The sequence below is a fragment of the Hylobates moloch genome, unplaced genomic scaffold (assembly GCF_009828535.3).
Source record: "Hylobates moloch isolate HMO894 unplaced genomic scaffold, HMol_V3 SCAFFOLD_6, whole genome shotgun sequence".
Classification (NCBI taxonomy): domain Eukaryota; kingdom Metazoa; phylum Chordata; class Mammalia; order Primates; family Hylobatidae; genus Hylobates; species Hylobates moloch.
In genome coordinates, this window is record NW_026652281.1 from 92,705,849 (window position 1) to 92,720,138 (window position 14,290).

General features: G+C 52.0%; 1 protein-coding gene across 1 annotated transcript in view; it reads left to right on the forward strand.

Moving 5' to 3' along the window:
- Positions 1 to 8,829, forward strand: part of CPNE2 (copine 2) — a 56,162-nt gene extending 47,333 nt beyond the window's left edge. The window contains exons 15-16 of the mRNA XM_032157413.2: positions 6,792 to 7,028; positions 8,250 to 8,829. Of these exons, the coding sequence (XP_032013304.1) occupies positions 6,792 to 7,028; positions 8,250 to 8,357 (345 nt within the window). The 3' untranslated portion in view covers positions 8,358 to 8,829. The remainder of the gene's footprint in view (positions 1 to 6,791; positions 7,029 to 8,249) is intronic.
- The last annotated feature ends 5,461 nt before the right edge of the window (positions 8,830 to 14,290 follow it).

A 14,290-nucleotide genomic window follows, 5' to 3' on the forward strand; every position in this document is an offset into this window, starting at 1 on the left:
ACTGATTGAGCCAGATTACCGGTCTGGGTGGTGTCAGCTGATCCATGGAGTGCAGGGTCTGCAAAATATCTCAAGCACTGATCTTAGGTTTCACAATAGTGACATCCCTAATTTGGGGAGGTTCAGACTCTTGGAGCCAGAGGCTGCATGACTCCTAAACTGTAATTTCTAATCTGTAGCTGATTTGTTAGTCCTGCAAAGACATACTGGACCCCAGGCAAGAAGAGGGTCTTTTTGGGAATGGGCTGTTATCAGTTCGTTTCAGAGTCAAACCAAGAGCTGAATCCCTTCCCAAAGTTAGTTTAGCCTACACCGAGGAATAAACAAGGACAGTTGAAGGGTTAGAAGCAAGATGGAGTCAGTTAGGTCTGATTTCTTTCGCTGTCATAATTTCCTCAGTTATAATTTTGCAAAGGCGGTTTCAATAGGAGCAGGCAGGGGCAGAGCCTGTTCTGATGGTTCAGGAGGCAGCAGAGGATCTGTGGGAAACATGGGTACCCTGGAGTGGCAGGTGCCAGGGTTTGAATCCTGCTGCTGTCCCTTCCTCACTGTGTGACTTGGGCAAGTCACATCACCTTAGTTTCCTCATTTGTACAGTGGGAAAACTAATAGGATCAATCAGGAGGAGGTAGTATTAGGATTAAATAAGATCACTCAGCACCTGGCACCCAAAAAGACCTGAGGGACGGAGAAGGACAGGTCAGCAAAGCGCCCAGGGAAGCGTGGCCAGGGTAGAGGGAACAGGAAGCGCAGGACGTGGAGGCAGCACCCGGCCAGAAGGAGCTCAGAGTGCCGGAAGGAGCGTCCCGGCCCTGACCCTGGCAACTCGGAGCCTGGGGCATGTTTCTTCTTAATGGAATGGAATGTTTCCTGCTCTAAACCCATTTCCTCTTTCTGTTTTTTGAGACAGTGTTTCGCTCTTGTTGCCCAGGCTGGAGTGCAATGGTGTGATCTCGGCTCACTGCAACCTCCGCCTCCCGGGTTCAAGCGATTCTCCTGCCTCAGCATCCTGAGTAGCTGGGAGTACAGGTGCCCACCACCACGCCCAGTTAATTTTTTGTATTTTTAGTAGAGATAGGGTTCCACTATGTTGGCCAGGCCTGTCTCGAACCCCTGTCCTCAGGTGATCCTCCCGCCTCAGCCTCCCAAAGTGCTGGGATTACAGATGTGAGCCACTGCACCCAGACCCATTTCCTCTTATGAAATGGGCATAGTAAACCCCCAGTGTGCTGTGAGGACCTAGGTGCAGGCTTAATGGGCAGTAACTGGGAAGGGCCTGGGAGGGATTTTTTTTTTTTTTTTTTTTTGAGACAAAGTCTCATTCTGTTGCCCAGGCTGAAGTGCAGTGGCACAGTCTCAGCTCACTGCAATCTTCACCTCCTGGGTTCAAGCGATTCTCCTGACTCAACCTCCTGAGTAGCTGGGATTACAAGCACCTGCCACCATGCTGGGCTAATTTTTGTATTTTTAGTAGAAACAGAGTTTCACCATGTTGGCCACGCTGGGTCTTGAACTCCTGACCTCAACTGATCTGCCCACCTCAGCCTCCCAGAGTGCTGGGATTACAGACGTGAGCCACGGCACCTGGCTGGGATTTTTTTTTTTTTTTTTTTTTTTTTTTAGTTCCTGGGTTTGCTGGGCTAGAACTGGCTAGAGAGGGCACAGCAAGAGGCAGGCTTCAGCTTGCACTCCCTCCTGTTTGGGTGCCAGGCCATTGTCCCACCCAGTCTTGTCCACCCTGAGCAGGCTTTCAAAGGGATAGAAAAAGAAAGTCTTGCATGTTTGTTTAAGGGGAAAAATGTGAGGCAGGGAGCGGGCGTGCAGCCCAGTGTTAGCGCCAGGGACCTTTCACTGCTGCACCTGCAGAGCTGGGGCAGGACTGGGCAGGAACCAGGGTCCTGGGGAGAGGTGGGTCTATATCTGCTGGACCCAGGTCTGAGTGGGTTTGGGCCCCAGGAAAGGCCAGGAAGGGCATTTGTGTGTTCTGGGGAGCAGCTGCGGAGAGCTCCCCAGAGGGAAGAAGCAGAAGGACTTGAGGCCCAAGCACCTGGTGCTAGTCCTCTGGACATCCCAGCCACTTTTACTGCGACTTGGTCCTCCCGGCCTGGGGGAGGCAGCCACCTCCTGGCTCCCTTCTGCTGGAAAAGCTCTGTCACCCACCCAGGCTGTGTGACCTCAGGGGATGTCTGAGCATCTCTAACCTGCAGGAGTGGGGCCAAGGGACCTCTTATCAGGCCCTCCCACTCTGATGTCCAAGAACAGATAAGGCCATTCTCTACCTCCTGCCTTACCTTATCCCCTTGGCCTCAGGGTGCACCAGTGGAGGGGAGGTGGGGCTGCCTGGTGGTTCAGCCTCAAGCTCTGGGAGGTTCAAATCCCAGCTCCCCAACTTCCTGACTTCGTGGGACCCAGAGCAGGTAGCTTAAACTCTGTGAACTTGTTTCCTCATCTGTGCGACGAGGATAATGGAAACAGTCCCTGCCTTCTAGAACTAGATAGGCATAGAAATTGCTCAGCGTAGTGCCTGGCACACATAAAGTGCTTCCCTGCTGGCCGAATCTTTTGGGGACACCTCTTGGGCTAGCATTCAGTGATGCCAAGCACAATTAGTCCCAAAGCAAAAGGAAGTCATTTATGAATTATCCCCTGATGGTTTTGTCAGCCGTTTTTTAGTTTGGGGAAGAATATTTGGTGTGGCTTCACCCTCCCCATCCCCAGACATATGTGCACCGATGCACACCCACGTACAGGAAATTGAGAGCAGGTGGTGGAAGCCTCTCTCTAGGCAGGGCTGCACTCTCCCATTCATTCACTCAACACATCTTTACCGAGCAACTTCTGCGTAGCACTGGGGAGACCATGATGAGTGAGACAGGGCCTCTGCCCTCCCAGAGCCTGCAGTCTAGTGAGGAGCCCTAGGCCAGGAGCAGGAGGCAGGGGGACTAAGCCTGAGGCGATGGGAGCACGGGCAGAGGTGGCATCCGACCCAGATGGAGGGCTCAGGAAAGGCTTCTTGGGAAAGTGACATGTGAGCTGAAACTTGGAGGATGCTTGAGTTAGCCTCATAAAGGATGTGTGTGCGTGGAGTGTCTCAGGCGGAGGGAACGAACGGCACGTGCCGAGGCCTGGAGGTTTGGTGTGTGGGTGTACCAGAAGGAAGGAATGTGTTGAAAGAGGAGGAGGTGGGGCGAGGTGAGGCTGAAAGGTAGGCCAGTTCCTGCGGGGCCTCAGAAGCCATTGAGGAATCTGGGTTTTCTCTGGAGGGCGGTGGGGAGCCACTGGAAGGTCTTATGCAGGTTTGAGTGGGCCTTGGGGGTCTCCTATCTCAGGCCTTCATCTTTCCCTCTGCCTTGGCTCCTTGCTATTCATGGCCCATTCCTGGTTGGTCACCCAGGTGTCTTGTGTCCCAGTAGAGGGGGAGCTGGGAAGCACCCAGCCAGCTCCCTGGGAATTCCACCCACTCCCCTCGCAGGGTCCTCAGCTGCCAACTTCCCTGAAATGAGCTAGGGAGTAAGTGCAGCTTCCCTAGACTCTGCCTGGAACTGTTGTGGTCAAGTCAATTTCTTATAAATCAAATCACACGTTAAATGCATTAGGGGAAGCAGTTGTTTACAGCCCTAGAAACCTGAAGAACCTCGGGGTAAAGGCAAGAGTTGCTTCGTCCTTGTTGGGAGTTGGGTTTTTGGATTCAATCTGACAGTGATGGGCTGTTTCTGGAGGTGGGAATGCTGGGGACAGGGTGAACCAGGGCCATCTGCAGAGACAACAGAGCCTGCAGAGCCTCTTCCAACCCCTTGCACCCGATTCTACCCTCCGTTCTCTCCATCTACAGCCCCGTCCCCTTTGATCTGTCCTGGGGGTAGGGCTGTGTAATAGACTTTTGAGGCTCCTGAGCAACTCTGGCTTTGTCTAGGCTGGGCGGGAAGCCGGGGACTTGTCAGCTGCACTTCCACTGCCGAGGTCTGGGCTGCTGACCTCAGGCGCAGCTGGGCACTCGCTAAGGCCAAGCCCCTGGGTGTGGGCATGGTGGCTGGTTGATTGGCATACAGGGGTGTGGGTTAAAGTCCAGTACCAGGGCTCTGGGCCCCACCCTGGGCTGCTATCCTGGATATTCAGGCCCTCAGACACTGGCATGCTGGGTGGGAGGAAAGCTTTTCCCTGCCAGGCCCCTCTGTTGGAGACAATGACAGGCCACTGGTGCCAGTGGGCGGTGGAGGAGGACATCATGTAAAGAGCCCCAGCTTCGGAGTCAGCCAGGCTGGGTTCAATCTGGACTGTGCCAGTTCCCGGCTGTGAGGCCTCAACAAGTTACATCACCTGTCTGAGCTCCACTCCTCTAGAATGGGAGTCAGAGTGAGGGTGACAGGCAGGGTCTGTGTAGAGCTGTCACTGTGTGGTATCACCTCCTCTGGCCACTGGTGCCCATAGTCCTGCAGGAACCTGGCCCTGTCTGCCCCCAGGCTCCCCAGGGAGGAGGGCTGCCAGCTAAGAGGTAGGCCCAGGCCTGAGCCCCACACATCTCCTAGGCACGGGGCTAATAGAAAGGAGGGAGCCAGGAGGGCCATGTGTGGAGGGAGTGGGCACTGCCTGCCTGAACTGGAACGGGCTTGGAGACAGATCCCACCCACTGAAGGGTGGGGCCCGTTAGACCAAGACCAAGCATTTTTTTCTTTCTTCATTGCTTGGCCTCTTAGTGTCTTTCTACCTGTCTGCTCAGGTGTCCCAGAAATATTGCCCTGGACTGTTTCTGATGGTATTGAGGTGGGGTTGGAGGGCCGCCTAAGGGAAGGGGCCCAGGAACAATGGTGGGCTGTCAAGGGTAGGGTCTGGATGGGCTTCTGAGGCCCCTCACAGCCAGGGATGGGGGGCTGGCAACAGTAGCCCTCCACTGTGGGATTCAGGCTGCCATCTCCATGGCAACAGGTATCCCCAGCCAAGGGATTGGTCTCTTAAAGGCACAGTGCTGGAGCTAGACCACTGCTGCCTGGAGCTGGAGGTGAGGGTGGTGGGGTCCATGTCTCCACACAGCTCACCCTGCTCCTTCCCTCCACAGTTGTACTTGGCGGGCAGACAGGAACAAGGCACCCTGGAAGGCTGAGCTTGTAGCCTCTGCAACCTCCCCAGGGAACAAGTGGCTTTGCTGGATATGAAGGTGGCCAAGGGCTGACCTGGGGTCCAGCTTGGTTCCACCCTCCTTAGCTCCATGACCTTGACTAGGCTAAGCCCCAGTTTCCTCTTCTGGAAGAGTAAAGCCCCAAACAGAGGATATGAAGATCACAAGAGCTGATCTGTTGATGTTAGGGATGGGGGAAACTGAGCTTCCCCTAAAGGGGTCAGTGGGTACTAAGGACAGAGCTGAGCTGAAAATAAGTTCTTGGCTGGGCGTGGTGGCTCACATCTGTAATCCCAGCACTTTGGGAAGCCGAGGCAGGTGGATCACCTGAGGTCAGGAGTTTGAGACCAGCCTGGCCATCGTGGTGAAACCCCAACTCTACTGAAAATACAAAAATTAGCCAGGCCTGGTGGCGGGTGCCTGTAATCCCAGCTACTTGGGAGGTTGAGGCAGGAGAATCACTTGAACCCAGGAGGTGGAGGTTGCAGTGAGCCCAGGTTGTGCCAGTGTGGACGACAGAGCGAGACTCAGTCTGAAAAAAAAAAAAAAAAAGAGTTCTTGGCCAATTTGGAATCCTGGGCCCTCACCCTCAGATGGTCCAGTGAGCCTTCCTGCACTTCACTCAGGCACACCCCGGCCCCACTTCACAGTTTGTATTTTATATATCTCCCACACTAATTATTCAATTTTTAAATTTTAATTTATAAAGAAACTCTATATCCCAGTGTAAATGAAAAAAGCAGTATCACTTGCCATAAATAGAGAGTAACAAAAATAAACACAACAAGCTGTACAATGGTATTAAAGTCTAGCCGGAGACTATTGTCTCCTCAAGCTCTGGGCTTCCTGCCTTCCCTTTCCGTTGATAAGAAGCTTAGCAAATGTTAGAGAGACATGAAAGACACAGTAGTACCAAACCAAGACTTGCTCCTGGGTGCAGTTCATAGAATTGAAAGGCCACTGCAAACCAGTCCTCTTCCGGGGTGACTTGATGACTTGATGGTGCTCAGTGCTGTGTTTGGGATGTGGCCCAAATCCACTTATTTGTCAGCAGAGTCCCACACTCCTGGAAGCCCTGGCCCAGACGACCTGCTTTAGCTCCTGCAAGGTGTCTCAGATTGCCCTGTTGAGTAGGGAATGGAGGGGGTCACAGGTGCCCATGCCCAGGTGCAGCAGAGAGGGGGAGACCGGTCCCAGAGCAGCCCATCAGCCAGATGAGTCCTCCTGCACCAGCTGTGGGCCTGTCGGGAATGCAGCTGACTGGGCTACTGCCACGTCAGGCACATTATCTGCAACAACTCCCACTTTGCAGATGAAGAAACTGAGGCACTATGAGTCAAGTCAGTTGCCTAGAGTCCCACAGTGTAGCAACTGGCAAGGCCAGGCCCAGAGTCCAGGGCTCTCAGAGGCCCCAAGGGGGAGTCTAAGATAACACACAGGACAGGAGGGGAGAGCAGTTTGTACTTCCTGCTGTGACCAGGTCAGAGTTTAGAGCATGAGAGGCCTGCAGGGGTGAGGTGCTGAGAGCAGGATGCATAGCGAGTTGTCTGGGACTTGGCTGCAGCTGGGTAAGATGCACTGCCTTCCTCCAGGACTCAGAGGGTTTGGGGTAGAGGGAGGGAGAAGGGGTGCCAGGGCCTCGGCCTTGCTGAGTGCCCCGTTGGCTCCCTCCCTGCAGCAGTACTTCATCCTCCTCATCATCACGGATGGGGTCATCAGTGACATGGAGGAGACGCGGCATGCCGTGGTGCAGGCTTCCAAGCTGCCCATGTCCATCATCATTGTGGGCGTGGGCAATGCGGACTTCGCTGCCATGGAGTTCCTGGATGGGGACAGCCGCACGCTGCGCTCCCACACGGGGGAGGAGGCAGCCCGCGATATTGTGCAGTTCGTTCCCTTTCGAGAGTTCCGCAACGTGAGTGTGGGCTTGGGCTGGGAGGGGGCGGTTACAGGATCCCAGCCACCATAGCTCATAATCAAGCTTGAGAGTCTTGGGGTTGTCTGGCCCAATCCTAGACTTCTCCACTCCATTGACTGTGCTCTTCTGAGGTCCTGCTATGTGCCAGGCGCCGTGCCAGGCCTTGCCCTGGTGGTGGCCGTTGTGATAGTGTGAGCACTTGCTTCCACAAACTGATGGAACATGGAGCCGTGGGCATCTAGCCTGAGGCTCTGGGGCAGGGCTTCCTGGAGGACCTGCTGTCTAGTGGGGTCTGATGAGAGGCTGGGGCTATCCATGTGGTGTAAAGTGCAGGAGGAGAGAGGGGTTTTCCTGATCATCACACCCCAGCAAGCCCCCTCATTTTGCAGACGGAAAACAAGGCCTCCCAGTCATCTTAGGTTGACGTCCTCTCCCTAAATCCCTCTGCCTGGGAGAATGGTGTCCTCAGCCTTGTTCCTGGAAGTGGCTCTGGCTTTATTTGCAGGTGATCCCAGGTCTGCCCACAAGGAGGCCGGGGTTGGCTTCCTGATCACTGCCCTAGCAGCAGGGTCCATGAGGAGTCCCATAGGGGAGCAGTCTCTCCACTGTACTGCTGTACTGTAATGCCACCCCCGTACTGCTGGGTGGGGGCTTAACCCAGCCTCAGCAAGAACTGCCCATGCTGGTTTACACCCAGTGGCCCTCACCTCTCTGCCCAGCATCCTCTGGGGTTGCCTGCGATGGTTCTACTCCTTCTGGAGCATTCGCTTCCTAAGGACAAACGCTGGGCATCCGTCACCCCTTCATGCACAGGTTGGTGACCGAGTACCTCCATGTGCCTGGCCTGTGGCTGGCCGTTCACTAGTGAACCAGACTGTCAGGCCCATTTATTCCCGCCAAGAAGGTGCTCAGGAAATGTTTGCCAGACGCATAGGTGCTTCCCGCAGACGGAGTCATCCTAACCCGTTACTCCCAAGCATCTCAAGTGCTCCAGGTAACACTTACACCTAACCTAAAGGAAGTCACTGCGATCAGGGGGAATTTCAGGCCTGGGCTGAGATAAGGGACGCCACTTGCAGACAGCCCTGGCCCGCAGCCCTAATTTTGTCCTCAATGGACACCTGCTGTAGCAGCCTTCTGGGCATAGTGCTGCTCACAACTTCCAGTCATTAATCCTTATTCTCTCTCTTCCCCACCCCACCCTCCTCCACCCTGCAGGCAGCAAAAGAGACCTTGGCCAAAGCTGTGCTGGCGGAGCTGCCCCAACAAGTTGTGCAGTATTTCAAGCATAAAAACCTGCCCCCCACCAACTCGGAGCCTGCCTGAACTCCAGTGCCCAGCAGCAGCATGTCAGCTGAGCCTCCTGCCCTCCCCCAGGAACATGCACGCTCACCCTGCTTCCTTGTGGGTGGCCTTTTTCTACCGATCCACATTTTTATTTTTTACAACCGGACCTCCACCCCCAACTTCCTCCAGCCCAGCTGGGCTTCCTTTGTTGGAGTCAACTGTTGATGCTTCCAGGCCAAACTGGCTTCCTCTCCTCCTCTCCCCACCTTTGCCATTCTTAAGTATTGAATGTACTTTGTATAATCTTAGTGGAATTGTTATTGAGAATAAAATTTTTACAATCATAACTGGCTTTTTCCAAGTAACCAGCTGCAGACTCTGATGAAAGAAACGTGTCCTTGGTGCCATACGTGTCGTAGCCTGCACCTAATTAATTCCTGCTGTTTTTTTTAATACTGTGACTGTGTTCTATTTGTTATATACTCAGGGTAATAAACGAGTTTCAGACGTCCCTGCGTCAGCTCCTTCCTCAGCAGGGACCTGACCGGCTCACTGATCTGAGAAAGGAAATGGAAAATGAAAATCCACCCCACAAGTCTGATAAGTTGGTGTAGTCACTTCTGCATGGGGACATGCATTCCAGATGATAACCTGTTAAATCACTGCCAGTTAACAGTGATAACCTGTTAAACTGGCACAGAACCTGGCACATTGTACAAACTCAATATTTGTGGATGAATAGAATGAATGTGCAGGCCCATACCAGTTTCTGACATATCCCTACCCCACAACTGGACAGCAGTCCCAGCCACCCATCTGCTCCTCCTTGGGTCTCCCGGGTGTTTGGGTCGGCCACCTAGAGGTTTGTGAAAGCCTCTCTGGCCTCAGGACCCAAATGGGGCTGCTTCTGACCCTGCTTTTTCTTCCACATCCCCCTCTCTAGGCTCAGGCCCAGTTTTATGAAACCAGCCAGAGGACCCCTCTCTGAAAGTTCAGCCCCATTCCCAGGTCCCTCCTTTATTCCACATAACACCTCTTTCTCCTTTATCTACCTGACTCCCGCTTGGACCTCCAGGTAGCCCCTTGGACACAGGCTTCTGTGTAACCAGCAACAGCTAACCCTCCTATTAAGCACTGTTTCCACCTCCGTGTTCAGTGTTTTGCAGGCACTTTTTCTTTTTTGAGACAGGGTATCACTCTGTCCCACCCAGGCTGGAGTGCAGTGGTGTGATCTCGGCTCACTGCAGCCTCAACCTTGTGGGCTCAAGCAGTCCTCCCACCTTCAGCCTCACGAGTAGCTGGAACACAGACATGCACCACCACGCCCAGCTAATTTTTGTAGACACGGAGTTTTGCCATGTTGCCCAGGCTGCAAGCACTATCTTGGTGAACCCTTCCGATAGCTCCTGACAGTGACCATTTCAGAGATGAGGAGACAAGCAGAGAAGCGAATCAAGTCTACTAGAGGCAGAGCCAGGCCTCATACCCAAGTCTGGCTGCCTCATGGCCCACACTTGCTCCACTGCATTGAATGCCTTGCCTTGGCTCTGGATGGGGTCCTTTTGCTCAAGCTGCTAATGAATTTGTCACTCTGCCACTGAAATTGGAAAGTCATTTGTCCCCATTTACTCTTCTGGCCAGTAATTCTTACTAGGGCCTGCTAGGATTGGGCACCACAGCAGGTAGATTCCCACCTCTTAGTGCCTGGTAAGCTCCAGCCAGTTTTTCTGGTGGGAGCAAGTAAGGGATACCTTCATCCTAAGCTTCTGGTGCCCCTGCTGATTCTGTGGACACCAAGAGTCAGCTGAAGGATCTGTTAGGGACACCTCTCTCAAGAGGGCCGCAGGACTGCACAGAGCTCTGATTTGCAGACTGTCCTTCGGAAAACCACAGTGCACTGGGCCCCAGGCCAGCAACATGGGTGGAATCCCACTCCTCCCTTACACCTTCCCGTGGGAGCGGCTTACGAGCTTGGTGAAACTAGGGAGACTGCCATCCACTGGGCCACGTGAAGGCGAAGCCCTGGCCTTGCAGTGGGGGTCTATCCCACATGCTCCCACTCTCAGATCACTTCCTCAGGTGTGGTGGCCGCGGTCCCCACATCCAGGCTTCATGTGGGGGCAGATCCAGCCATCTCTGCTCTCTGTCTGCCCCTTCTCTGCCTAACAGTGGGTGGGTAAGTCAAGCAGGCCCTTTACTCCTGGCTGGCTTCAGTTCACAAACTTGTCTAAATTCTTGTCTAAAGAAAGAGTTTGTCTAAACTCTTGTCGAAAGAGTTTGTCTAAACTCTTGTCGAAAGAGTTTGTCTAAACTCTTGACAAGGCCAACCAAATCACTTTTTATTTTTTTATTTTTGAGACAGAGTCTCACTCTGTCACCCAGGCTGGAGTGCAGTGGCACAATCTCAGCTCACTGTAGCCTCCGCCTCCTGGGTTCAAGTGATTCTCCTGCCTCAGCCTCCCAAGTAGTTGGGACTACAGGTGCACACCACCTTGCCCGACTAATTTTTGTATTTTTAGTAGAGATGGAGTTTCACTATGTTGGTCAGGCTGTTCTCGAACTCCTGACCTCAAGTGATCCACCTGCCTCAGCCTCCCAAAGTGCTAGGATTACAGACATGAGCCACGGCGCCTGGCTCCAATCACTTTTGTAAAAATCCAAGCTTTGGTGCCGCTACTTGGTTCCTGCACATGGATAGCAGGCTGAAAAGCGAACTTGGAAATCCAGCCAGAAAGACTCCTTTACCCTTGAATCCCCTCCACGGAGGCCTGGGCACTGGCATTTGTTTAGAAGTTTCACTGAAACCACAGAAGGCCAGACTTAAAGGCTCAAATGAAAATTCTGGTTCTGTCACTTAGCTATGCAACCTCAGACAAGCCATGGAGCTCCTAGGAATTCTGATTTCCTGTAAAATATAGAGAAGGGCTGCTTCACAGGACTTTTTTCCCCCAGAATGAAAGACACTAGAGTCCACAAAAATAACGCACAAATGCCCCAAACACCCTGGCACATACATAGCAAGCTCTCAGTATACACTGAATGAAAAAAACCAACACAAGCAATGATGTGCATGACTATTACTAAAATAGTAATGGAAGACCAGCTTGCTGTATAAAGCACAGGTGAATGGCTGTCCCTCAGTGTTTTTCTGCCTCTCCCCTCTGCAAAGCTCTGATGCTGGGGCCATGTTCTGCCTGTTACCATTGTGAGGCTCCCTCTCTCTCCGAACCGCTGCTCCAGCAGGTAAGGGAGCAAAATGTCAGCCCTTGCCAGTGTCACTAAAGCACAAATGTGTGACTGGTTTCTGTGTTCAACCTGTGACTACAAAAGTGTTGCCAAGATCCTAGCCTCCCACTGAGCAGAACTTGCATTCCATCTTGTGACGCCTAAGTGGGTTGGGCATGCCAGAAAACCAAGAAAATACCTAAGTCCAGATAATCTGCACTGCCATGGAGCTGTTTTTCTGGAGGGGCCTAAGATGACAGCTGAGCCATATACCCACAGCTAGGACAACCGCGCCAAGGAACTGGGTGTGCCTAAGCAATTAACATTTTGCCAAAAGGGAAGCATACAACAAAAGCTGGTGGTTGGAGCTTTGACGACCAGATCTGACCCTTCACCCATGCCAGTGTTCTAGCTGCAACTGAGGAATGCCAGTGGAATGGATAAACCTGCATAAATCACCACTAATGGAAGCTCTGGCTATGCCACCCAGAAAAGAGGGAGGGCTGATGGTAACAGCACTGAGGGTGGCCACCATTTACTAAACACTGTGTGTCTGATACTGCACACCTAGCACCTAATCTAGGTTATCTCTATCTCCCTAGGAAACTGGTGGTGTTATTCCTATTTACCAAGGAGGAAAGTGAGGTCCAGAGAGGTCACACTAACCTTGCCCAAGTGACACAGCTAGTCACAGCTGGCTCCTAACTCATAACCACTATGGTGGAACTAGGCTGAGTTCCCAGGGAGCAGCAGCAGAAACAGTGGGGAAGGGCTTAGGCAAACGAAGCTCCTCTCTTGGGTGGGAAGGAGGTAGCCAGACGGTAAGAACTCAGGAGCTAGAGTGAAAGAAATGAGGATGCCTGGCACTAAGTCACCCAACTTAGGGCCTCCTGACTCCCAGTCTAGAATTATCCAAAAAAAAGCTGAAGCCACCCCCCGCCCCACCCCTCTGGATTTGGGGAGCCAGCTCTCAGTCTCTTGCATCCTTAGATTCAGCGAAGACATACACAAGTAGGTAGCCAGCCACCTTTTTGGGTCTAGTCACATCAGCTTCCCTGGTTTTTACAGATGGAAAAATAGATGCTTTGAATATCACACTCACTTCCTCCACCCAGGTGGGTGACACAAGCTAGATAATCCTCCCCATATAGAGGTGGCAGTAGGATTCCTATTAGCTTTCTCCCTCACATGGTTGGAGAATTGTAAGAATCCTACCACTCAGGACAAAGCAAGCAAGCTTAAAGAAACCCATGCCAAACTTTGTTTTCGTCCCATAATTACCCAGTTATAAAATCCCAATTATTAAGGCAGGAGTACTACACTTTACAGTTTAAAGCAGTGTTTCCTTCCAGCCCTGTTTATTCTATTCTCCTTTGGGTTTGAACTTCAAGGTCTACACTAGATACTTTCCAAGGCTGCTTCCTCTGTTGGTCAGATTAGATGCTGCTTTGTTAGCTGTGGTTTCCACAGAAGCTCTGTTTCAGTTCCAGAGCTCTGTGCTAATGGGTACAATGGAATATGATGCAATGATCACCAGTGATTCTCAGTCTTTCCTGAGACACCAGAAGGTAAGTCACAGTCTGAAGAGTCTCACTCAACCTTCTCAACACAATCTAGCTGAGAGACACGGGGAGAGTTGGAAGCACAATATTCAGTAGAGGAAAAACAAGATCTTGTTCTCTGACAGGTTTATTAGCTTTCATGTTAATGTATGTTTTTAAACCCTGCAACCCTTTGTCAACTTCTTTCCACATCAAGAGGCCACGAGGTACAGTAATGGCCTCTTAAGAGTCATGCCACATAAAGATGGTGACTTTGATGCCCTGGCCTGCCTCCTGTAACAATGTGAGGCTGTTTTGGGTACATGCTGTAATAACAACAGGACTATCACAGGAACAATGAAGCAGAGAAGCAGAAGGTGCCTACAGTTTTACCTAACGTCTTGTTTGTTAGGATGGAGCTGATGCGCCCATACTGGCAGGAACAATTAGCACAGAGTAGTTCTGAAAAGGAGGAAGAATTCACAAAGCATCAGCTATGGGTGCAGGGAAGTCGCCATCTGCCAACGGGCACCAGAGTGTCACTGCACTGGAAGGGGAAAAGGAGTGGGCTGGATGAGATCCAGGGGCCTCTCTGCCCACGTTCAAAGTCGGTAGCTGCTCTGCCTGCCGGCATCAGAGTGTCAACACATTTTTTGTGTGTCTCGCTCAGTCTCACACCCAAGAAAGTAAAAACAATTGACGTAGGAATAAGGAGAATGGATAAAGAACGGTACACGCTTATTCTAAAGCAGGAGAGCCTACAGATTGTCGTCAAAGCTCATGTCTATCTCCGTCCTCGAGGCCTCCACACCATCTCCCTCTCCCTCCTCCAGAATCCAAGGGATGAGCCCGTTTCCCTTTATGAGACGAGGTGGAGCAGTACCTCTAGTTTTTGGCTGCTCATGGCCTCAGAGTTGCTGTTTGGAAAGGAAAAAGAGCAGCAGGGGCAGCAAAGAAAAGTACTAGGGCAGCACCTTTAGGTTAGAAATAGATTCCACAGTTAAAAGCACAAGTATAATATGCATTAAACAGAGAAGGGCCTCAATAGAATACAGTCACAATATGCAAGTGTGTCCCACTCGTTTACAATATTAGGATTCCAGGAGCTGCCAGAAATAAGTCTTCTCATTAACATACCTACCTGCAGTTCTGATGTCTGGCTATGAGTAAACAAGGCCTACGTTTGTTTCTCTAAAATTTAGAATC